The 26,669-nt window shown below is 42.3% G+C and overlaps 1 protein-coding gene across 1 annotated transcript; it reads left to right on the top strand.

Moving 5' to 3' along the window:
• Positions 1 to 12,334: 12,334 nt before the first annotated feature.
• Positions 12,335 to 26,085, top strand: nrsn1 (neurensin 1). The gene is made up of 3 exons (XM_080215659.1): positions 12,335 to 12,505; positions 23,470 to 23,679; positions 25,323 to 26,085. The coding sequence occupies exons 2-3, from the start codon at positions 23,491 to 23,493 to the stop codon at positions 25,725 to 25,727; spliced, it is 594 nt and encodes a 197-aa protein (XP_080071785.1). The 5' UTR covers positions 12,335 to 12,505; positions 23,470 to 23,490; the 3' UTR covers positions 25,728 to 26,085.
• The last annotated feature ends 584 nt before the right edge of the window (positions 26,086 to 26,669 follow it).

Raw genomic sequence — 26,669 nt, 5'->3', positions numbered from 1 at the left:
AATCTGCAAGAATCATTGAATCAAGCCTGCACTGACAACAATCTCTCTCTATCCCGTAACCCCACATATTTACCCTGCTCATCCCCCCAAAACTAGGGGCAATTTAGCATGGCCAATCAACTTAACCCACACACCTTTGGACTGTGGGAGGAAACCAGAATACCGGGAGGAAACCTACGCAGACACAGGGAGAACGTTCAAACTCCACTCAGGCAGTGACCCCACACTGGGAATCAAACCCGGGTTCCTGGCGCTGTGAGGCAGCAGTGCTAACCATTATGCCACCCTGCCAAAAATGCCAAATGCAAAGCAAACAACAATTTATACTGCATGAGAAAAGTATTTTGATTGTTTGGTAAGTGGACCTTGATTGGTAGAGGTGCTACCATGGAGAATGCACCAGTTAACTAATGACTGACAGTTAATTGCCAAGCTTTGTTTAAATTCAAACCAAAGAAGTTGACTCTGATTGAGCAAGGCATTGCCCTGGGGAATGAAGGAGAGGTGATGTGGAGATGCTGGCATTGGACTGGGGTAAAGACAATAAGAAGTCTCACAACATCAGGTTAAAGTCCAACAGGTTTATCTGATAGCAAATGCCATTGCCCACTCACCTGATGAAGGAGCAGTGCTCCAAAAGCTAGTGGAGCTTGCTACCAAATAAACCTGTTGGACTTTAACCTGGTGTTGTGAGACTTCTTACTGAATGAAGGAGACAACAGCTATCACCTATTTTGTTGTGCTAGAACAGGCACAATGTGTGTACATAGGATAATTAATTTATATTATGGTCTAACTTCCTCTGGCAATATTTGGATTAACACACTTGTGTAAAAGTCCTTTGTGCTCTGTCTTAATATAGTTTATTTCTTTTGAGCAGGTTAATGACTGTGTTAAGAGAGAGCACAAAGATCTTTTACACAGGCATGTTAATTCAAACACTGACAGTGGAAGTTAGACTTTAATGTAAATGAATTGTCCTTTACACACATTGTGCTTATATCAGCTAAACAAAATAGTGACAGCTATTCTCTCTGTCTGTCAAGATCAGGGCCCTGTGTATTAATATATGTGGCTTTTAGCATGTGTAACTGAGCCACACTCCAAGCCTGACTGATATCCCTAAATTGGTTGTCAGTGTTATTCTCAGTGCAATCAGGATTGTTTAGCAAATGCTGTCCAATTGTGGAATCACATTTAAAGCATCCAGTTAGTCCCCTCCTTGCTTACGGCAGCATCTGTGCTTTGCAATTCTTCCCTGAATCTCTGATCACGCAACCTGCCATCTCAACCTGCAAACCTATAAAAGCACAACTGCAAATCCTGCTTATCGATACTCTGCAACTAATAACATTAGACCGAAACAGATCAGTACTAGGTTATTAAAGCAATAAGCCAGGAACTCAGAATATATGGGACAATAAATGACTTCTGTTTGCTTAACAACTGCATGGTTGCGTCTAGGGGCTGTTTAATCGTGAGGGATTGGCAAGTGTACTATTATAATTATCCTTTAATATGAAAAAACAAATAAAAAGACTTTCGTAAGGAGAGAAAAGAGCTGACGTTTCCAGATGACCTATATCAAAGCTTTGATAAAGGGTCATCTGGACTCGAAACATCAGCTCTTTTCTCTCCTTACAGATGCTGCCAGACCTGCTGAGATTTTCCAGCGTTTTCTCTTTTGGTTTTAGATTCAGCATCGCAGTAATTTGCTTTTATATTATTGAAAAGGCTTTGTGCTGTTTATCATTGGGAAATTTATCCTGCCACACTGGAATATATTTTAGAGAATTACTTCTTTGACCTAGGCCTAATATGAAGGTTGCTATCAGCCCAGGCCTACACCATCCCCAAACCTGTCTCTCCCCACCACAGAGGCTAGCAGGAATTTCCACTGGCACCCCAGCTGGACAACATCCCTGTGTCGCAAAACTAACCTCAGGATCTCCAGGTGCAAATTACCTCATAGTAGTTTGTCACCATGGCCTTATCCAGTCAGAACAAAGGAGAAATGACTGACTTGTGTTCTGAGTGTATCTATCAGTAGTTTAGATATTCAATAGCATTACCATTGTTGAATTCCTGGATGCCTCCAATCCTGCATCAACTTTCTGGGGGTTACCAGCGACCAGAAACTGAGCAGGCCAGCCAAATAAATACTGTGGCTACAAGAGCATGTCAGAGGTTGGAGATTCTGTGGAGGCTACCTCACATCCTGACTCCCCAAAGCCTGTCCACTATCTACAAGGCACAAGTCAAGAGTTTGATGGAATACTCTCCACTTACTTGGATGAGTGCAGTTCCAACAACACTTCCTACAGTGCAGAAGGAGGCCATTTGGCCCATTGAACCTGCACCAGCCAGTTCCACCCAGGCTCTATGACCTAACTTCTTTCCCCTGCTAATCCCTCTGACATGAGTTTAGCGTGGCCAATCCACCTAACCTACACATCTTTGGACTGAGGGAGGAAACCAGAGTATCTGGAGGAAACTCACACAAACACGGAGAGAATATGCAAACTCCATACAGACAGTTATCCAAGGCTGGAATTGAACCCGTGTCCAAGGGCGCTGTGAAAATGCAATGCTAACCATTGCGCCAATGTGCCACTATTTGTGTTCTTTCTTTGATTTATAGACTATATTATTTAAGACATCGGCACAAATATTCCGCCGTGGGGTGGGAGTGTGGAATCGGGGGAATGGAGAAAGTCCAAAACTTGGAGCTCCTTTTGCTTCACCCACTGGATGTTTGGCAGAAACCTATTTGAAGTCCCATTGGGATTCATAAGAACATAAGAAATAGGAGCAGTAGGCCATCTAGCCCTTCGAGCCTGCCCCGCCATTCAATAAGATCATGGCTGATCTGTCGTGGCTCAGTTCCACTTTCCCGCCCTCTCCCCATAACCCTTAATCCCCTCTCCTATCAAAAACCCATCAACCCGCGTCTTAAAAATATTGAGCGAGGCAGCCTCCACCACCTCAACGGGCAGAGAATTACAGAGATTCACCACCCTTTGAGTGAAGAAGTTCCTCCTCAACTCCGTTCTAAACCGCCCCCCCTTTATCCTGAGGCTGTGCCCCCTAGTCCTACTGTCCTTTCTAAGCGGGAAGAGCCTCTCCACCTCTATCCTATCCATCCCATTCATCATCTTATACGTCTCAATGAGATCTCCCCTCATTCAATCATCTGTCCATTCTTGTCACACTTCTTAGGCTGAAGAACAATAAGAAGCAAATATAGAGGAGACTTCAAGATTTATTCTGGCCGTTTACTGGTTAGTCCACCTAAAATTCCTTTCTGTCCAAGATTAACATGGCCATTAACCTTTTCAAAAGAAATGAACTGTATTAAAGCAGAGCACAAAGGACTTTTCCTCAGCATGTTAATCCCAACACTGCCACAAGACATTAAACTTTACTGTAAATTAATTGTCCTATGAGCAGTATTGGGACTGCCTGATTTTTCATTGGTTTCTGTCCCAAAACCCACATGAACAATAATCTTCCCCTGTATGGGTGGATTATTTTAATTGGAAAAAATAAAAATTGTTTTCATGTTCTCATTTGGAATCTGGCGCTGTATTAACTGCCCAAAATCAAACCATTAATATTACATCAATCAATATGGACATTATAATAATATGTTATCCCAATTTAAAAATATGCCTTTAATGTTTATAACTACATTCTCAGAGGTGATCTTCATATCTCCCAATTTCTAATCATCATGGCCTTAGGATTCCAATCCAGTTTCACTAGTTAAATCTCCAGTTTCCCATTAATGAAACAAAAACAATTTAAATTTCAATCGCTCCTTTAATAGAATAAAACATTCCAAAGTGCTTCAAAGGACTATTATGAAATAAACTACGACACTAAATCATTAAGGAGATATTAGGGAAGATGACAGACAGCTTGGCCAAGGTGATAGGCACTAAGGAGTATCTTAAAGGAGGAAAGCAAGTAGGACAAGCACAGAGGTGTAGAAAGGGAGTTTCAGTAATGCTGGTGTTGGTTCTACTGGTGTTGGTGCTGCTGTTGTTGGTGCTGCTGGTGTTGGTTCTACTGGTATTGGTGCTGCTGGTGTTGGTGCTGCTGGTGTTGGTTCTACTAGTATTGGTGCTGCTGGTGTTGGTGTGGCTGGTGTTGGTGCTGCTGGTGTTGGTGCTGCTGGTGTTGGTTCTACTAGTATTGGTGCTGCTGGTGTTGGTGTGGCTGGTGTTGGTGCTGCTGGTGTTGGTTCTACTGGTGTTGGTGTGGCTGGTGTTGGTGCTGCTGGTGTTGGTGTGGCTGGTGTTGGTTCTACTGGTGTTGGTGTGGCTGGTGTTGGTGCTGCTGGTGTTGGTGTGGCTGGTGTTGGTTCTACTGGTGTTGGTGTGGCTGGTGTTGGTGTGGCTGGTGTCGGTGCTGCTGGTGTTGGTTCTACTGGTGTGGCTGGTGTTGGTGCTGCTGGTGTTGGTGCGGCTGGTGTTGGTTCTACTGGTGTTGGTGTGGCTGGTGTTGGTGCTGCTGGTGTTGGTGTGGCTGGTGTTGGTTCTACTGGTGTTGGTGTGACTGGTGTTGGTGCTGCTGGTGTTGGTGTGGCTGGTGTTGGTTCTACTGGTGTTGGTGCTGCTGGTGTTGGTGTGGCTGGTGTTGGTGCTACTGTGTTGGTGTGGCTGGTGTTGGTGCTACTGGTGTTGGTGTGGTTGGTGTTGGTTCTATTGGTGTTGGTGCTGCTGGTGTTGGTGCTGCTGGTGTTGGTGTGGCTGGTGTTGGTGTGGCTGGTGTTGGTGTGGCTGGTGTTGGTGCTACTGTGTTGGTGTGGCTGGTGTTGGTGCTACTGTGTTGGTGTGGCTGGTGTTGTCTCTACTGGTGTTGGTGTGGTTGGTGTTGGTTCTACTGGTGTTGGTGTTGCTGTAAAAAAATGAAAGATTCTGCATTAAGCAGAGTGCAACAGGTCACAGTCAAATCAGGTGAATTGCAGAATTCCATAGGCATTGCAGGAAATATCTTAGGAGATCACAGTCTGAGGCTTTTTAAATTACGAAGGGATTTGATAGGGTAGATGTAGAGAAAATGCTTCCAATTCTGGGATTTCAAATCTAGGGGTCATAAATATTAGATAATCACAATAATTCCAATTCAGGAGGAACTTCTTTACCCAGAGAATGGTTAGAATGGGGAACTTGCTACCTATATGCAGAAATTGACAGGAGTAGGATAGATACACTTAACTGGAAGTGGAGAAAGAAATTGAAGCATATGTTGATAGGGTAAGATGAAGCAGGGTGTGAGGTGGCTTATGTGGAACATAAATTTGGGCATGGACCTGTTGGGCCAAATGGCCTGTTCTTATGCTATAAATTTAATGGACCATTGCTCGAATACCTTCCGGAATCAGGAAGAGACTTCATAGGGTTTTAATTTCTTGATGATTTTACTTATGAAGAACCATCTTCTTCAGGAGATAGAGAGTAAACCCTGTAATGGACAGATTTCATGCATGATACTACGTGAAATATATGACAGACATCAGTGTACAATGAGGATTAAAATAGCCTCTTTTGTAATTAAATGAACTTCACTGTAGCATAGCCATGTCTTAACAGTCACCTATTTCATGAATCATACCCACATCCTTTTCTTTATCCACTCCCACTGCCGTTAATGCGCACCCACTCTTTGAGTATAGGTTTCATGTTTCTTGTTCCTATAAGCTTTACATTAAAATTACAGCCACATTAAAATTTATCAGTCCTTTATATCAGCACAATGCTTGTCAGTAAATCTAATTCTCCCATTTATTTACGTTGTGTTCACTAATGTAAAAGAAAATGCACCATGTTTGTTACTCACTGCTGGATCTCTTTATTTCAGACAAAAATGGCCCAATGAAATTAACAATGAATCCTTACTTATGGAACTGCAACGACAAAACAATCATCGGTGAAAAGAATTGAAGGGACACATGACATAAACTCATAGAGGATATTGAAGACATCCCCAGAACGTTATCACCTCGCCTGCCTACAGAATCGAAGCGAGGGTCTGACAACGGAAATCTCCGTTGAACTCAGGCAGGAAATTCCAGTCTCACCCAAGTGTGGCCATAAAATCCTGCCCAAAGTTCTCTGCATTTTTCCAAAGAAGGGAACACGGTGAACACCACAAACAAGTTGTCGATGAGACAACTTGTTCTTGCTCAGCTCTTTCTCGTCTGATGCAAAAAATATCTCAACTATTTTTTTGGATATTATTCCCATCTTCAGACTGGACAGAAAACCCTTTAAAAAGAAAGAAGGAAATAAAGATTTGTATTTATGTTGTGACTCGCATGCCTGCAGAACATCCCAACACACTCCACAGACAATAAAGTACTTTTGAAGTTCTAATGAGGCACTTGTTAAACAAGAACTTCACATCATAGAATTCCTACAGTACAGAAGAAGGCCATTCGGCCCATCGAGTCTGCACCAGCCATAATCCCACCCAGGCCCTATTCCCGTAACCCCACACATCTACCCTGCCAATCCCCCTGACACTAGAGTCAATTTAGCATGGCCAATCAACCTAACCTGCACATCTTTGGACTGTGGGAGGAAACCGGAGCACCCAGAGGAAACCCATGTAGACACAGGGAAAATATGCAAACTCCACACAGACAGTGATCCAAGACCGGAATTAAACCTGGGTCCCTGGCGCTGTGAGGCAGCAGTGCTAACCACTATGCCACCATGCCACCCTGTCTTTATTCAGAAGGAGGGTGTACGTACAAAATTTGGAAAGAAAGAGTGTGAGGTTCTTGAACAATTTGACATAGGGACTGAGGAGGTATTGAAAGTTTTAGCAGGCTTAAAAGTTGACAAATCCCCAGGTCGGGATGAGTTGTATCCCAGGCTGCTGTGGGAGGTAAGAGAGGAAATGACAAAGGTTCTGACCCAGTTTTTTAATTCCTCTCTGGCCACAGGGGAGGTGCCAGAGGATTAGAAGATAACTAATGTCGTTCCACTTTTCAAGAAGGGTGTTAGAGATAAACCAGGGAATTATAGATCAGTGAGTCTTACATCAATGGTAGGGAAGCTAATGGAAAAAAGTTCTGAAGCAGAGAACTTATCTCTACTTAGAGAGGTAAGGTTTGATCAGGGGTAGTCAGCATGGCTACAAATTTGATTGAAGCTTCCAAGGGGGTGATCGGGTGTATAGATGAGGGTGAGTGTATAAGATTACGAGGGTATGGACAAGAAGATGCTGTTCCCCTTAGTTCAAGGCCAATAATGAGTCAGTGTAATGAGTAAGTGTATACTATTTAAAACTTTAAGAATATACAGACAGCTGGTTGAATCTATAAGTGAAAGGTTGTTGGACAACGATTAAAAGGGAAGAATAAGCTTTACTATAGAAAACACCCTAATTCAACCAATAACATGATCAGTGTATTTGGCATCAGACTGACAATCTGAGGGTAATTGGTGGCAGGAATTGAAAGCATTTAAGCTTGTGTACTGGGGGTGTGTTATGTAGGTAGAGATTCAATATAGTGTTGGACACATATCTTCTCTTATACCTGGCTCTGCAATATTCAATCTGGGTGTTGTTCAGTGATGGAAAGTTTTTAAAAATGTATTAATAACTCAAGTAGGCTTACATTAACACTGCAATAAGTTATTGTGAAAATCCCCAGGTACACTGAGGAAGAATTTAGCATGGCCAATGCACCTAACCAGCATGTCTTTTGGAGTGTGGGAGGAAACTGGAGCGCCCGGACGAAATCCACACACACAACAGGAAAACATGCAGACTCTGTACAGACAGTGACACAAGCCGGGAACTGAACCTGGGTCCCTGGCGCCGTAAACAGCAGTGCTAACCCATGCCACCCTTTGGTGCTGTGGAAATTACTGATATTATCATGTGGGCATCAATGTCGTGGAAAGAATTATTCTGTCTACCATTTTACTAGAAGCATTAACCTAGATTTTATAAACAAGTGGCAGCTTTGTAAAGAAAAAACACAAAGAATTTTATATAGATCTATTAAGTATAATTCCAGGAATAGATAACTGGAGTAGAATGTTTAAACAATATGATCTGTTTTTCTAAAATAAATTTCTAGAATAGAAAAAATCTATAAGGACACGTCCTGCTCCTGGAAAACCTCACATCTGTTCACATGGTGCCACTATACCACAGCAATTTGCATTTATATAGCACCTTTAATATCCCAAGGCATTTCACAAAAGTGTTGTTGAACAGAATCGACTCATAAAGAAACAGTAAAGTTATATGAAATGCCTGAAATGGAGAGCTACAGTGAGAGACAGAGAGGGTATAGAGGGATTTACTAAGCCTAGGGTTTAGGCAGCAGATGTCACAGGTACTAATGTTGGCACAATTTAAATCAAATTAAAGCAAGTGACCAAAACTACAGAACTGTGAAAGTCCAGGGCTGTAGGAGGCTTCAGAGATAGGGAGAGAAATCCAGGGCTTTAGATTACAGAGATAGGGAGAGAAATCCAGGGCTATAGATTACAGAGATAGGGAGAGAAATCCAGGGCTATAGATTACAGAGATAGGGAGAGAAATCCACGGCTATAGATTACAGAGATAGGGAGAGAAATCCAGGGCTATAGATTACAGAGATAGGGAGAGAAATCCAGGGCTATAGATTACAGAGATAGGGAGAGAAATCCAGGGCTATAGATTACAGAGATAGGGAGAGAAATCCAGGGCTATAGATTACAGAGATAGGGAGAGAAATCCAGGGCTATAGATTACAGAGATAGGGAGAGAAATCCAGGGCTATAGATTACAGAGATAGGGAGAGAAATCCAGGGCTATAGATTACAGAGATAGGGAGAGAAATGCAGAGCTGTAGGAGGTTTCAGAGATAGGGAGACAAATGCAGGGTGATAGGTTACAGAAATAGGGAGAGAAATCCAGGGCCATAGGTACAGAGATAGGGAGAGAAATGCAGGACAGTAAGAGGTTTCGGAGATAGGGAGAGAAATCCAGGGGCTGTAGGTTACACAGATAGGGAAAGAAATGCAGGGCTTTTGGAGGTTACAGAAAAAGGGAGAGAAATGTAAGGCTGCAGGTTACAAGTAAAGGAGAAAAATCCAGGTCTATTGGAGATTTCAGAGGTAGGGAGAGAAATGCAGGGTTGTAGGTTACAGAGGCAAGGAGAGGAATGCAGGACTGTAGGAGGTTACTGATATAGGGAGAGAAATCCAGAGCTGTTGGAGATTGCAGAGATAGAGAGAGAAATGCGGGGCTGTTGGAGGTTATAGAGGTAAGGAGAGATGAGGCTATGGAGAGATTGGAAAATAAAGATGGGAATTTTAAAATTGAGACTCTGTCAGACCAGGAACCAGAGTAACTCAGTGAGCATAAGCATGATGGGGGAGTGTAGTTTATTGCAAATTAGGATATGGGCAGCAAAGTTTGGGATGAGCTCATGGTTAAGGAGATTGGAAAGTGAGAGTTGGACAGCTGGTAGGCCAGACAGGAGGGCATTATCAAGCCTAGAGCAAAAGGGGACAGATAAGGGTTAAAGCAGCAGATAAGGATTAGACATGTGTGACATTACAAAGGTGGAAATAGATATCTGATTGGGTGGTCATCTTGGGGTCACATAAGATGGCATGATTATGAGCAGTCTGGTTCAGCTTCAGACTGTGCTTAGCAGGAGCCAGTTAGTGGTGAGTAAATGAAGTTTCTGGTTGTGATTGTAGACAATGGCTTTGGTCTCCTTAGTATTTAGTGGGAGGAAATTTCTGCTCATCCTGTACCACATGCTGAACAAGTAACATTCTGTCTATTCTAGAAACTACATCTGCCAAAGAGATGATAAAATTGTGAAATGCAGTGAACTTACCAGAAACTCAAAAAATAATTAACTATTTTATCGTTCTTCCATTCAAATCAGTTTGTCAGCATCCCTAGCACCACATATTTGTACCATCAGTAAAACCACCTATTTCCTAACATCACCCAACTCAACCCCTGCCACAGCTCATCAATTGCTGGAAGCCTCATTCATGTCTTTGTTACCTCAGGGCTTGATTATTCCAGTGCACTCCTGGTCGATCTCCTCATTCCACCCTCAGGAAACTTGAGATCGCTACAAATCCCATTCCCTCAACAACCTTGTGCTTACTGATCTGGTTCTCAACCTTGTTTCCAAATCCCTCCATAGCCTCACCTTCCCAATCTGTCTAATCAGCACCAGGTCCATCAACTTACAAAGGTATCTGTGATCATTGTAGTGTCTCAACATAAAAACATAGAAACCAGTAGCAGGAGAAAGGCCTTCAACCCTTCGAGCCTGCTCTGACATTCATTTTGATCATGGCTGATCAACATATTTAATATCCTGATCCCCCTTCTCCACATTTCCCTTGATCCCTTTAGCCCAGAGAGCTTTATCTAATTTATTCTTGAAATTAGACAATGTTTTGGCCTCAACTCCATTTGGTGGTAGTAAGTTTCTCACATTCACCACTCTCTGGGTGAAGAAATTTCTCGTCACCTCAGTTCAAAAAGATTTACCTCTTATCCTCAAACTATGACCTCTGGTTCTGGACTCCCCCACCACTGGGAACAGTCTTTCTGAATCTACCCTGTCTAACCCTGTTAGGATTTTATAACTTTCTATGAAATCCCCTCCTGCTCTTCTAAACTCCAGTGAATATAATCCTAACTGACTTAGTCTCTCCTCAAGCCTCACTGCATTCAATCACTCCACCATTGGTGGCTGTACCTTCAGCTGAAAAGGCCCTACTCTCTGCAATGCCCTCCATGCATCTCTCCACCTTCCTTTAAACATAGAAACATAGAAAATAGGAGTAGAAGAAGGTCATTCAGCCCTTTGAGTCGACTCCACCATTCATTATGATCATGGCTGATCATCCAACTCAGTGGCCTGATCCCATCTTTCCCCCATATCCTTTGCTTCCTTTTGCCTCAAGTGCTGTAGCTAAATGATTCTTGAAAACATTCAATGTTTTGTCCTCAATTAATTTCTGTGGTAGTGAATTCCACAGGCTGACCACTCTCTGAGTGAAGATACTCCTTCTCACCTCTATACTAAATGGTCTACCCTGTATCCTCAGACTGTGACCCCTGGTTCTCGACATTACCACCATTGGGAACATCCTTCTTGCATTTACTCCATCTAATCCTGTTGGAATTTCATAAGTTTCTATGAGATCCCCCCATTCTTCTGAATTCTGAATACAATCCTAACCAACTCAATCTCTCCTCACACGTTAGTCCCACTATCCCAGGGATTAGTCTGGTAAACTTTTGCTGCAGTCCCTCTATAGCAAGAACATCCTTCGTCATTAAAGGAGACCAAAACTACACACAATATTTCAGGTGTGATCTAATCAAGGCCCTGTACAATTGCAGTAAGACATCCCTGCTCTTGCACTCAAATCCTCTCGCTATGAAGGCCAACGTATCTTTTTTTAACTGCATGTTTACCTTTAAGACAGTCCTTAGAGCGAGCTTCTTTGACCTAGGTTTTGGCTACCTGACGTAATATCTCTTATGTGACCTACTGCTATAGAACACACAGAAGCAGAAAATGATGGAAAATCTCAGCAGGTCTGACAGCATCCATGGAAAGAGAATAGATCCAATGTTTCAAGTCAGGGTGACATTTTGTCAGAGCTCCACAGATGCTGTCAGACTTGCTGAGTTTTTCTGTTTTTGCTTCAGATTCCAGCATCCACAGTATTTTGCCTTTATCCTACTGCTGTATACATATCTTTCATAATACTCCTGTGAACTTATTGTGATAAGTTTATTTATTACTGTCACAAGTAGGCTTACATTAACACTGCAATGAAGATACTGTGAAAATCCCTGAGTCGCCACACTCTGACATCTGTTTGGGTTCACTGAGGAGAATTTAGTCAACGCATCTAACCAGCACATCTTTCGGACTGTGGGAGAAAACCAGAGCACCACACAGACACGGGGAGACAGACACCACATGGCTAATGACCCAAGCCAGGAATCGAACCTGGGTCCCTGGTGCTTGCTATAAGGAAACAATGCTAAGCACTGTGCCACCATGCTGCCCTTGTTAAAGGCACTTTATGATGAAAAGCTGTTCTTGTTTGCAAAGTTTTATTTTTCAGGTGCAGGGGAGAAATGGTCTTACAGCTCGCTGGGAATGGATATGCGGGGCACAGGCAAGAGGGAGGCAAGATACATAGCGAGCCTCCCACCCCCTCCCCGTGCTTGTCCATCTGACTGAGCTCAGTGTGGAGGCTGCCCTGCTAGCCCGGCCCCTTGCAGAGCTGGCGCAGGCGCTCAGAGCTGGTGTCCGGGTGTCTGGGCACTCGCAGGGGATGGCAATGCACTGACAGCGAGCAAGGAGGAGGAGGAGGAGGGAGGACGGCAGCAGACCGGAGAGGCACACGCACACAAGCACACACCAAGCACCCTCCACTACAACCCCCCTCCCCACCAGCAGCAGCAGCAGCAAGCCACGTTCAGGGGGGGGCAGGTAAAAATGCAACAAGAAAAATAAGAAGCAGCACATGGGCCGCGGTGCGAGTGGCTGGCTGGCTGGGGAAAGGGATTGCTCCTTGTATCCGAGCTCTGTGTGCTCTGATTGAGGGGCTGGTAACGCCGGCCTGGGTTACAGGAGATCGATGGGCTTTGCCCCAGCCCTGGCTGGAAGCCTCACACACCTAACGGAGTAAATGTTGGCAATTGTTTTTGTTTTTATAAAGTTCTCCAGCTACAATGCAAACTTGGTTTCAGATATGTGTGAGGTCCATGAATCTGTGTTGCTAACTATTTGTGTTGAATTCTCTTATACTTTGATCTGTGATCTGCATGTATTTTGTTTTGAGTAATGTAGAGATGGCCGAAAGGTGGAGTCTGTGGTGTAAAAATGTTTTAGAAGCAAAATGGAACGCGCTAAAAGGTGAAATAATGGTCATTTTTTGGCCTGTTGCTTGGTGGGATTAGATGGAGGACGGTAGCTGGTTTGTGTTTAAGTAGCGTGTCTGCAGGTCGCTTGTCGAAGTTTCCGGCCACTTCCAGCCATCACTTTGCTCCCTTGGAGAGTTACATTAGCTGTGTTTGAATTCGTTTATAATGCATTCGGCTACAGCAGGAGGCTTCCCATTCTTTAGGACTTTAACGTGTGTTTATTAATGTCATAAGTCGGCTTACATTAACATGCAAAGAAGCTACTGTGAAAATCTTGTGTATAAAATGTACAGCAAAAGTGTAACTGCAATGGGAAAATAATCAGCAGAACACGATTACCGCGCTTGTCCTACCGATCACTTAAGCAGCTATGTAAGTTCAGGCTGACAGTAGATATTTTGGTAATGTCCAGCCTATTTATTTATGTTCCACAAGGGAGCCGGTTAGGTCTGTTATCTGCAGTTTGTGGTCCTAATATTTGTAATTTAACTTACGATTTTAATTTGATTTATTGTCACACGTATTAGTATACAGTGAAAAGCACCATACAGCCAAAGCATACAGTACATAGAGAAGGAAATGAGAGAGTGAAGAATGTAGTGTTACAGTCATAGCTAGGGCTTAGAGAAAGATCAACTTAATGCGAGGTAGGTCCATTCAAAAGTCTGATGGCAGCCGCAAAGAAGCTGTTCTTGAGTCGGTTGGTAGGTGACCTCAGACTTTTGTATTTTTTTCCCGACAGGAGGTGGCAGAGTGTATGTTCTGGGTGCATGGGGTCCTTGATGATGCTGGCTGCTTTTCTGAGGCAGTGGGAAGTGTAGACAGAGTCAATGGATGGGAGGCTGGTTTGAGTGATGGACTGGGCTTCATTCACGACCCTTTGTAGTTTCTTGCAGTCTCGAACAGAGCAGGAGACATACCAAGCAGTGATATAACTGGAAATAATACTTTCTAATGTGCATCTACAGAAGTTGGTGAGAGTTATAGTAGACATGCCAAATTTCCTTAGTTTTCTGAGAAAGTAAAGGCATTGGTGGACTTTCTTAATTATAGTGTCAGGATGAGGGGACCAGGACAGATGATTGGCAATCTGCAAACCTAAAAATTTGAAGATTCTAAAGTTAGTCAAGCTTGAATGCTGCAATACAAATTATCTAGTTATTCAAACTATCCAAATTACTACAGTATCCAATTTTTTGTGATGCAGGTAGACATGGCTTTAAATTAAGGGGGGGTAGCTACAGGACGGATGTCAGGGGTAGGTTCTTTACCCAGCGGGTGGTGAGGGATTGGAATGCCCTGCCTGCTGCAGTTGTAAATGCGTCTAGTTTGGGGGCGTTTAAGAGATCTCTGGATAGGTTTATGGACGAAAAGGGATTGATATAGGCTAGTGGGTCATTGTTTTTGTAACTGGTCGGCGCAACATCGTGGGCCGAAGGGCCTGTTCTGCGCTGTAATGTTCTATGTTCTATGTTCTATGTTCTATGGTGGAGAAATAGTGCCAATATTTCTATAAGCATTCTGTTACATGGTGTAAGTTTGAGGAAAATTAGAACTATGTATGTTGTGGCCTGATGGCCACAGGAATACCTAATCATATCTCACAACTTTCTCACTAATGAGTTAGCTAGGGAGCAGTTATTTTGAAGAATTTAGCTTTGTATTCTTAACCATGTTATAACTATAACCTAAGATATTTATTACAAAAGTACAACAATTTTGTGATAAAATTGCAGTTAACAATCTCTGTAACAAAATGCTACACACAGTTGACCATCTGACAATGCTGACTGGAAGCTTGGGGCAAATGGCGTAAGGAATAATCCAAAAAACAGGCTTAGAGGATGTTTTTGAAAGAAGCAAGGGTGAAAATAAGGTGGAAGGTGTTGAGAGATAATGTTCAAGTATGAAGCAATGATGTCTGAAAGGAAAACATAGTAAAATTTGCAAAACAGGCCAAAGTTGGAACAGTCAAGGGTGAAAATGGCTGCAAGTGCTGGAGCACATTTAATATAGATAGCAGAATGTAGAGGAGAACGGAATTTTGAATTCAGGAGGTTGGGATTGAAGAAAGAATGAAAGAAAGAAAGAAGGGAAGCACGGTGGCATAATAGTTAGTAGTGCTGCCTCAAAGCTTCAGGGAACCAGATGCAATTCAGCCTTGGGTGACTGTGTGGAGTTTGCATTTTTCCTGTGTCTGCTTGAGTTTCCCCCAGGTGCTCCAGTTTCCTCCCACAGTCCAAAGATGTGTTAGGTGGATTGGCCATGCCAAATTGCCCTTTAGTGTTCCAAGATGTGTAGGTTAGATGGATTAACTATGGTAAACTATGATTAACTATGAGGGCAGTGAATCTCTGGAATTCTCTGCCCGTTGAAGTGGTGGAGGCTACCTCGCTAAATATATTTAAGTGACGGGTAGATAGGTTTTTGGTAGGCAAGGGAATTAAGGGTTATGGGGAGAAAGCGGGAAAGTGGAACTGAGCCACTTCAGATCAGCCATGATCTTATTGGATGACGGGGCAGGCTCGAAGGGCTAGATGGCCTACTCCTGCTCCTATTTCTTATGTTCTTATGTAAACATGTGGAGTGACAGGGATGTGGTGGGGAAGGGGGACTTGGGTGGGATACTCTGTCAGAATGTTAGTGCAGACTCGATGGGCTGAATGGCTTCTTCTGCACTTTAGGGATTCTATATGTGCTGGAATGCAGACAAGTAAGCTTTAGAGGTGTTGCTGTTTATAGAGAATAATACTCGGGAAATTGGTGAAAAAAAATTGGTTAAACTTGGAGGTGAACCAGATGTGATGAGGAACTCATTGGTTGAAAATCTGAAGGCAGGTCCAAGGAATGGGTTACTGAAGAAGCGGAATGAGCTGATTTTAGTCAGAGGGTTTGAAGATCAACAGTTTCAAACAGAACAACAAAGTTGTACCATTGTGAGGTTCAGCTTGAAGAGAGTGATCAGGGAATAAGATGAAAACCAGAATTAGTTCACAGAGCTTTTCACAGAAGCCAAACAGAATGCAGTCTCGCTTACACTAAGATAAGTAACATGTTTCCTTATCCATTAGAAAAGGAAAATTGAGCAGTACGATATGTTGAAATGGATAGGAGGGAGAGAATTAGATCTCTGAGACAATGGGACCAGTTCTGGGGCAGGTGCAAGCTGTACAGGAAGGACAGATTACACCTTAATAGGACTGAGACTAATGTCCCTGTAGGGAGGTTTGCTAGTGTTGTTGGAGTGTTGGGGTTGAAGCTCAATTGGCAGGCTGTGGGAACCTGAGGGGAAAATCAGAGAGGAGAAAAACTACCAGTGAGAAATAAAGAAGTACTGATAGGGAGGATATATCCAAGAGTAGCATCAAGGTAAATAAAATACTTGGCAGAGTTTCACAGAATTAGAGGAAGCAATATGTATATGACAGAAGTCTCACAACACCAGGTTAAAAGTCCAATTTTTTTTGGTAGCACAAGCTTTTGGAGTGTTACTCCTTCTTCAGGTGAGTGGGAGTTCTGTTCACAAACAGAGTATATATAGACACAAACTCAATTTACAAGATAATGGTTGGAATGATAGTCTTTGCAGCTAATCAATTTTTAAAGGTACAGACAATGTGAGTGGAGAGAAGGTTAAGCACAGGTTAAAGAGATGTGTATTGTCTCCAGCCAGAACAGTTAATGAGATTTTGCAAGCCCAGGCAAGTCATGGGGGTTATAGATAGTGTGACACGAACCCAAGATCCCGATTGAGGCCATCCTTGTGTGTGCAGAACTTGGCTATCAGTTTGTGCTCAGCGATTCTGCATTATCGTGTGTCGTGAAGGCCACCTTGGAGGATGCTTACCCGAAGATCAGAGGCTGAATGCTCATGACTGCTGAAATGTTCCCTGACAGGAACTGCCTGGTGATTGTCGAGGGGTGTTCATTCATCCGTTGTCATAGTGTCTGCATTGTCTCCCCAATGTATCATGCTTCGGGACATAATCGCTGAGTAGAAATTGATAGCCAAATTCCACACGCATGAGGCCTCAACTGGGATCTTGGGTTCATGTCACATTATCTATAACTCCCACAACTTGCCTGGACTTGCAAAATTTCACTAACTGTCCTGTCTGGAGACAACACACATCTCTTTAATCTGTGCTTAATTGTCTCTCCACTCACATTGTCTGTACCTTTAAGACTTGATTACCTGAAAAGACTCGCATTCCAACCATTATCTTGTAAATTGAGTTTGTGTCTGTACGTGTTCTGTTTGTGAATAGAACTCCCACTCACCTGAAGAAGGAGCGACATTCCAAAAGCTAGTGCTACCAAATAAACCTGTTGGACTTTAACCTGGTGTTGTGAGACTTTTTATGGTGCTTAGCCCAATCCAATGCTGGCTTTATGACAGGCGAAGAGAGAAAATACAATGAACAAACAAGCTGAATATAGAAAAGCCAGAGGAGAAGTGAAAAGAAAAGCTGATAAAAGCAAGGAGAGAGCATGAAAAGAGACCGGCAGCTAACATGAAAGGAAATCTCAAGGTCTTCTATAAACATATAAATAATAAAAGGGTGGTAAAGTATGCAGCTGATTTAGGATAAGAAAACAGAAATTGTGCATAAGGCAGGACAAATAGCAGAGGTATTCAATGAGTACTTTGCACCAAGTCTTTATAAAGGAAGAACATAAGAAGATGCTACTCAGGCAAGAGAGGTGAGAAAGGAGAACTCTGGTACACTAGGAGAACTTACAGAAAGGCTTCTTAAAATTGATATGGTACCAGGACCAGATGAGCTGAATTCAAGGTAATGAGGGAAGTGAGAATGGAAATTGCAGAGGCACTAGTAATAATCTTCCAGTTTTCCTTAGGCACAAGGATGGTGCCAGAGGACCAGAGAATTGTGAATGTTACACCCTTGTTCAAAAAGGGTTGTATGTATAAAGTTAGCAACTGCAGACCACTCAGACTGCAGCGGTAGGGAAACTTCTGGAAACTGTAATTTGGGGAAAAAATCAATAGTCACTTAATGCAAGATAATTAAGGAAAGCCAGCATGGATTCATTAAGGTAAAATAATGTTTAACTAACAGGCTACTTTTCTGAGGAGGTAATAGAGCTTGATAAGGATAACAGTGTTAATGTGATGCAAATGGAATTTTAAAAGGGATTTGATACAGGCTTGTGAGCAAAATTCTAGCTTGTGGAATTAAAGGAAAAATAGGCACTTGGATAAGAAATTAGCTGAATGACAGGAAACAGATATAATGGCTGTTTTTCAGAATGGAGAAAAGTTTGTAGGGGTTAATGTTGAGACTGTTGCACTTCCTGATATATATTAATAACCTAGACGTTGGTGTTCAGAGCATGATTTCAAAATTTTTAGACAATACGAAAATTGGATATGTTGCCAACTCTGATAAGGATAGTCTTGAAATTCAGAAGGACATAAACCTGTTGGTGGATTGGGTAGACAAACGGCAGATGAAGTTCAATGCAGGCAAGTCTGAGATGATTAATTTTGGCAGTAAGAATATGGAGACATAGGGCGGGATCTTACGACTTGCTCAGGCGAGATCGTAAAATCCTGCCTGAGGCCAACAGAGCCATTCTGGGAATCTTGCCTGCCCAAGTTTTGGCCTCAGTCTAAGAACATAAGAAATAGGAGCAGGAGTAGGCCATCTAGCCCTTCGAGCCTGCCCCACCATTCAATAAGATCATGGCTGATCTGTCATGGCTCAGTTCCACATTCCCACCCTCTCCCCATAACCCTTAATCCCCTCTCTTATCAAAAACCCATCAACCCGCGTCTTAAAAATGTTTAGCGAGGTAGCCTCCACCACTTCAATGGGCAGAGAATTCCAGAGGTTCACCACCCTTTGAGTGAAGAAGTTCCTCCTCAACTCCGTTCTAAACCGCCCCCCCTTTATCTTGAGGCTGTGCCCCCTAGTCCTATTATCCTTTCTGAGCGGGAAGAGTCTCTCCACCTCTATCCTATCCATCCCATTCATCATCTTATACGTCTCAATGAGATCTCCCCTCATTCTTCTAAACTCTAACGAGTACAAGCCTAGTTTATTCAGCCTCTCCTCATAGCTCAACCCCCTCAACTCCGGCATCAGCCTAGTAAACCTCCTCTGCACTCCCTTCCAAGGCCAAAATATCCTTGCGTAAGTACGGCGCCCAAAACTGCACACAGTACTCCAGCTGCGGCCTCACCAATGCCCTATACAGCCGCAGCAAGACCTCCCTATTATATTCAATCCCCCTCGCTATGAAGGCCAGCATCCCATTCGCCTTCCTGATCACCTGCTGCACCTGCAAGCTGGGTTTTTGCGACTCATGCACAAGGACCCCGAGGTCCCTCTGCACCGTCACCTGCTGCAGTAAAACAAAGGGAAAAACTCCAGAGGAGGTGCAGGAACAGAGGGACCTTGGTGTATATGTAGATGAATCATTGAAGATGGCATGTTGAGAGACAGTTAATGAAATATATAATATTTGATGCTTTGTTATTAGAGACATTGTGTACAAGAGTAAGGAGGTCATGTTGAACTTGTATAAGACACTAGTTAAATATTCATCTTGAGTACTGCATCCTGTTCTGGCTGACATACATGAGGAAGGATGTGAAGACATTGAGGTTCACAAGAATGATCCCTGGGATGAAGAACTGTAGCAAGAGAACAGGTTGGAGAGATGGGAACTGTTTTCCTTAGAGAATAAAAGGCTGAGAGGAGACTTGAGATGTTTTCAAGATCCTGAGGGATATGGACAGGATAAATAGTGAGAAATTGTTGCCATTTGGGAGAGCATCAAGAACCAGAGGACACAGATCCAAAATAATTGGCAAAAGACGTAAAAGTGACATGAGGAAAACTTTTTTTCACCCAGAGTGTGATTGGAATCTGGGAGGAATTTTCTGAGAGAGTAGTGATGGCAGATTTGATCAAGGTATTCTAAAGAGAATTGGAGTTCTATCTGAAAAGAGAGAATATGCAAGATTATAGGATAAGGCAGAGGAATTGGACTAGGTAGAATGTTCTTTCAAAGAGCCAGTGCAGATCAGATAGATGGATGATTTCTTGCACTATTAAGAGTCTGTGATTACTTGTCATCTGGTAGGCATCATGATGGTTGGAGTAAAAGACCATTGCAGGGAGGTAAAATGGGTGTTAACAGCAGAAAGTGAATCTTAATCCTATACCCACAAATCATACCACACAATCAGGATACCCTCAGGCAACTAGCAATATAGCACCAGCTATTCGTATTACTTTAAAACAAATTGCAACTATAACATAGAATCTCTACAGTGCAGAATAAGGCCATTCAGCCCATCGAGTCCACACTGACTACAATCCCACCATGGCCCTATTCCCATAACCCCACATATTTACTCTGCTAATCCTCTGACATTAGAGTTAATTTAGCATGGCCAATCAACCAAACCCACACATCTTTGGACTGTGGGAGGAAACCGGAGCACCCAGAGGAAACCCACGCAGACATGTGGAGAATGTGCAAATTCCACACAGATGGTCACACAAAGCTGGAATTGAACCCAGATCCCTAGTGGCTGTGAGGCAGCAGTGCTAACCACTGTGCCACTGTGAATCCATGGATCTTCTACGTTCACTTACATAGACAATTGGCCATGGTGTCAGCATTTCAAACAATGCAGCATTCCTTCAGTATTGCACGGAAGTGTCACTTCTATATGATGTGTTTAGTTTACAGAAGCATGAACCTATATTCTTCTGATCCAGATGTTGAGCCACTGATACTTCATAGTGGATAATTTTTGAATTACAATGTCAAATTTAAAAGATAAGCAACAGAACAGTAGCAAAATTCGGCAATAATACTCATGTATTAAAATAGAGGGGGAGGGGAGGCACAGCACAGTGGTTAGCACTGTTGCCTCACAGCACAAAGGGCCCACGTTCAGTTCCAGCCTCGGGTGTCTGTATGGAGTTTGTACATTCTTCTCATGTCTGCGTGGGTTTCCTTCAGGTGCTCTGGTTTCCTCCCATAGTCCAAAGATGTGCGGATTAGGTTGATTGGCCATGCTAAATCGTCCCTGAGTGACAGGGTGATTGGCAGGGTAAATACGTGGGGTTATGAGGAAAGAGCCTGTTGTCAGTGGAGCTTGTTGAGCCGAATGCCTCCTCCTGCAGTATAGGGATTCTATGATTAGATGTAGGGATTCTAGGAACTTGGGCATAGAAGTAGACCATTCAGCCCCTCAAGCCTATTGTTCCATTAAGCGTGAACGTTTGTCCACCTTGGCTCCATAATACCTAATACCCTTGCCGAACAGAATCTATCAATGTCAGATTTGAAATTTACAGTTAATCTAGCCTCAACAGCTCTTTGGGATAAGAGTTCCAGATTTCTATAACCAGTTGTGTGAATAATTATTGCTTGATATTGTGATTTTCCCAATCCACTGGGATGGTCCCAGGAATGGTCGGAGAGGGCCAGCGATTGGGCCGTGGGGGATGAAGGGCCAGCGTTGCGGGGGTCGCAAGCCTGTCCAGTGATTGAACAGGCCAACAATCGGGGGGCCATCAGCGCATGCTCTGATGTTAGCACTGACAGATCGATGGATGTACAGTGGCCACTCAGCGTGCTAATTTCAGCCTCTCACGGGAATAGGCTCTGCCACCTAGTTTCTTTTGATAATCACACTGGTGGCCTCTGCTGTGCAGAGTGCAGGACATTCTTCCCTGAACTCCCACTGAACAAACAGCGTAATTCTCGAGTTTTCATGCAAATTCGATACTTAGAATGTTTTTGGGAGAATTCCGCCCATGATTTCTGAATGACTCACCTTTAATTTTAAGGTTCAGCTTCAACCTCTTTTTTTCTGGAGTTCTCAGCTTTATTAGATTTTTCATGGGATATGAGACCACTGGCAAAGCCAGCATTTGTTGCCATTCCTAACTGTCCTTGAACTGAGGGAAGTTAAGTAAGAACCACATTGCTGTCGGTCTGAAGTCACATGTAGGCCAGACCAAGGAAGGACAGCGGATTTCCTACATTAGTGAAGCAGGTCTTTACATCAATGATAATTTAATGGTCACCATTACTGAGAGTAGATTTATTAATTTAATTTAAATTCCACCCTGGTGGGATTTGAACTCACATCCCTGCTGCATTAGCCTGGGCCTTTGGATTACTAGTTCAGTAGCCATTACTAGACATTACCACTATCACCCCAAAGAAAAGAAGGATTAGGAAGAGTGACCTAATGATTGAAGTACGTTTTAATGATGGTTTTAAAAGGAGGATGGAGAAGTAGAAAATACGATAATTTACTTTTTGCTCCATTTGTAATGATGCCAAGTAAACTTCTTCAGAACTGGAAAATATATGTAGGATAGCCACTTCTATGAGTACCATTTCTGGTATTCTATGTGTGCTAATTATGTTAGCATCAAAATGCCTTAATTTCATTCCAGTTGGACTGGTCAAAAATTGGCAACTTTACATTTACGATTCAGTCACAAGTAAAAAGGCAATTGATTGCCATCCAGGTCAAATTATTCATACATAGAGAATTATTTCCATCACTTGATTAAAAAGTGCATTAAATATGTAGCAAGGCTTTCACATTAAAATTAATTGTAGTTGGCATCAAGTTATAGATCTGAATCTTGCTTTCATAATCACCTTTATCTGACCATACATCAAATTAATACTTTTATTACATGTCCTGATTAGGATTGCAAGTCCATTTCATATTGAGCCTTAGGTTCTGCTTCTTTTATTGGCAAAAATGACTGGAAAACCTTTTTAAATAAACCTCTATCTCTATAAGCAACAGCAGATTGTCCATGAACTATTTGTTGCTAGGATAGTTTACTTGATCATTTCCTACTAATACAAATTGAATGGTTGAGAGACAGATAAAACAACTAATTATTAATTCACAAGTCAATAATCTTCTTCACGGTAAATTATGACTCAAAGTACTCAATGCAAAGTGCAAGTACTTAACTCTAATTTTCTACTAAGTGTCATGATTACAAGAAGAATAACTGAGATCTACATTGGCCTGTTTTAGAGTCTATTACCTGGTTGGCACTGTTGCCTCACAGCGTCAGAGACCCGGGTTCAATTCCAGCCTCGGTGACTGTCTGTGTGGAGGTTGTACATTCTCCTCGTGTCTGCATGTGTTACCTCAGGGTGCTCCGGTTTCCTCTCACATTCCAAAGATCTGCGAGTTAGATTGATTGGCCATGCTAAATTGTCCCTTTTTGTCAGGTGGATTAGCACGATAAATATGTGGGGTTATGGGAGTAGGGCCTGGGTTGGATTGTGGTCAGTGCAGACTTGATGGGATGAATGGCCCCTTCTGCGCTGTAGGGATTCTATGATTCATGGACAATGATAGTATGTGGCTTATCTTCAAGCTTTGTGACACAATTGTAGAATTAGACCAGCCAAATGTAACTTTGGTTCGGTGAACCTTTGGGAATATTTGTATTGGCTCTCCTATTTGTCGATCAAACTCCAGTTCTTTGTGATTTACAGTTTGGAATGCAGCTGTAAAGGATGAGTTTGTGTGCCGAGATCTGCCAGTCAGAGAACTCTAACTACAATGCAGAGGGGTTGCACCAACATTATGGAGTCCGATCATATCTGCATCAGTTCTACGAAGACTGTACGGCATCAATCTGGGAGCATGAGGATGATTTTCAGATTAAGAGATCCCCAAGCAAGTGGAGCTCCATTCTCTGGAAGGTATGCGTAATATTTTACTCAATATTTCAACAAGTTTTAACTTCAATGGCCCAGAAATTTCTGGAAGATAATTGCAAGTTTGTGTCGCCTGGCATTATTGATGCATTATATTGTGGGGAAGAGATGTGCCAAATGTTCTGATCTGCTGGTCAATTACCATTGTTAATCCTTCCAAAACTGGAGACAAATAGCTTTCAGTCGCCCAATTGTGTGAATTTAAACTGCTAAATGTGTGCTACTAAAAAGAATGAATTTTGCTACTGTCATTTGGACTGGTAATTCATGTTATAAAGACCTTGTTAATGATGTGATTTAGGGCCTTGATGTGTCACCCAATATTGGAGATCCTGAAAGGGAACAATGAAAGTATGAAGTCTCACCCTGCAGGTCGCAAATTGTTCCTAAACATCTTTAAAGTTAATCATTTTAATTATTTTCTCACTTTTGTTTTTTCTCTTGCTACAAATCCAATCCTATTTTCCTAGTCCAGTCCCTTTGTTTTTCATTGCACATCTAATTTGACTGTACTTTATCCTATTTCCACCTCTATCATTTGTTGTTTAATTTCACTGCTTGAGGGACTGAACATTGGACTCAATGTTCAGGGGGTTCTAGATGCCCCATTGGCACCACCATGTCATTATCAATTTGCATTTGCTGCAATTTGTGGTATACAAATTAAACAACTTGAAGGGTTAAGTAAAAACAAATCTACCATGAGGTGTACTGCTCCTGCAATTTCTGTGCGAAAAGGAACATCTTTGCTTTAAAAACATTAAATATATGTAGATTTCCTGATTGCAAGCTTTTGCTTCTAATTGTCACCTTTTTCCATTATACGTTCCTGTGTAATTATACGCTCTTAACAGCAGTGACTGTGTAATATCATCATTTCCTATTTCTAAGCTCCTTAGTCTGCACTGCAGAAAACATTCTAAACTGGAGCTGACTCTGTTTCTCTGCTTTCTATCATTTAACTACATCGAAACAAGATCAAAACATTGTATAAAATAATGAAGACAGAATGCATGGCATTAATGTGGGAACCTACTTATGTTGCCTCTGTTGGATCTTGATCAATTGCTGTCTGGGCAAGCTAACTACCCATTTGGAGGTAGTCTAACAGCAACCTAAGTAGCTGTTGCCTGGATTTTGTGAATGAGCATCTAGTGCATTGATAGAGTTGCCAGTGTACAGTGGAACATCTGTAACACTATTAGGACAAAAGCCCAGAGGCGAATGAGTGACAATTCATGTGTAATATTGTTCAGAAACAGAAAAATTGCAATGGTTTGTTTTCTTGAACAGCGAAGACAATTTATTTCCAAAGGTACTAATGCGATAAGGCATCACACGTTCCATTAACATTTGAATATACCTAATAAAGATGTAAATTAGCACAATCTCGTGAATACAAAAGAGGCCTTGTGGTGTAAAATAGGTCAGTCTGCCCTTTTAAGATAGATTCAAAATGTTAATTGTCGCAGTTATGACAGAAAAGTCCTTCATTTAGTATGCAGTAAGTTTGTGCTTGTGATTGTAGAAGTGGTACTACTTTTGGCTGTTGTAACTGTGAATGGCCTTGCTGTATTGGTGAAGTATGAATCAGAGCTGGACTGTGTTTTGTTATTGTGATTTTGTAGGTCGGACTTATGGCTGGAACCACCATACTTCTGATAGGAATGGCAGTGATTGCAGCCGGCTACCTGGTACCACCAAAGTTTGAAGCATTTGGAGAGGAGGAGGAGAATTTTCTGGTGGTGGATGGTCAAGCTGTCCAGTTCAATGTGGCACTGGACATCTGTAAACTGGCAGGGGCTATTCTCTTTTGCATTGGGGGGTTGATGATGGCCGCTTGCCTCCTGATGTCCACGTTGGCCACGAGTTACTCCAAGGAAGAAAAATACCTGCAGCAGAAGTTTAAAGAGAGAATTGTGGATGCCCAAGCTTCCTTCCAGCCCGTTACTAAGGCACCAGCTCCGGGTGAGCGTAAAATCCCCATCACCTTGTCCAAAGTACACAATGTGCAGCCCACATTGGAGAGCTAAAGGACAAATATTAAACATTTCCTAGGCTATTATAAATTAGCTATACCAGAACAAATCTTTTTAAATGTTTTATCAATTTTATATAGAGGTTTAGAGAGACAGGATAAGTATTCAACTGCTGAATTTCATGCCTTCATTCCGTGAATTGTATAAGAATCTCAGTTGAGATTCAGACTTGCATCTCAGTTTTACATTCACCATGTTACGTGGACTGGATACACTTGTTCACCCAATATCAGAGCACAGATACAGTCGCCTGAAAGCTCCAACTTGCAAATGACTTTGTCTCCGAGTTTAATGTGAAATGGCTTTTATGTGTATTTGAAATGAATTAAATAAAGAATGAGTGAAGACCTAGCTGAAATTCAAAACTGTTAGTTTTGTTTTAGGATAAAACAAGAACGGTCAGGTGAAAATGGCACACTTAGGTAGCAAAGGTGCTACTCACAGGTGTGACTAATCCACACTGTTGAAATGGAGCAGACGATGCGACTGGCTGTGCAGTGCTGTACTTGCATGGGTTCGATGCTGACATTGTGCCTAAAATGCAGAAGAGCCACACTGGTACTGAACTCTCTCCCCTTGCTCAGCAAGGGTGTTCAAAAATAAAATAATAAGTGCAACATGACATAAAGCTCATGATTAAACCAAAAACTTTCAAATGAGGGTGAAATGGTCTTCGCACACACATTCGAGATTCTGGGCCTATAACAATGACAACTTGTGTCAATATGGTACCTTGAACATAATAAAATGTGTCCCAAGGTGCTTCAGAGGAGCATTATAAAGCAGAATACATCATGGAGCATATCAGAACAAAAGCTATAATGCTATGGCATGCTGTGTACATGCTCATTGAAGTTGGACAATCACTGTTTCATCGAGCTCAAGTGGGATTAATTACATGTAGGGGAGATTTTTTTTTAATGCATTAATATGTTC

The sequence above is a fragment of the Carcharhinus amblyrhynchos genome, chromosome 2, assembly GCF_965287045.1.
Source record: "Carcharhinus amblyrhynchos chromosome 2, sCarAmb.v2.hapA, whole genome shotgun sequence".
Lineage (NCBI taxonomy): Eukaryota > Metazoa > Chordata > Chondrichthyes > Carcharhiniformes > Carcharhinidae > Carcharhinus > Carcharhinus amblyrhynchos.
This window is presented reverse-complemented; position numbering and strand designations above follow the sequence as displayed.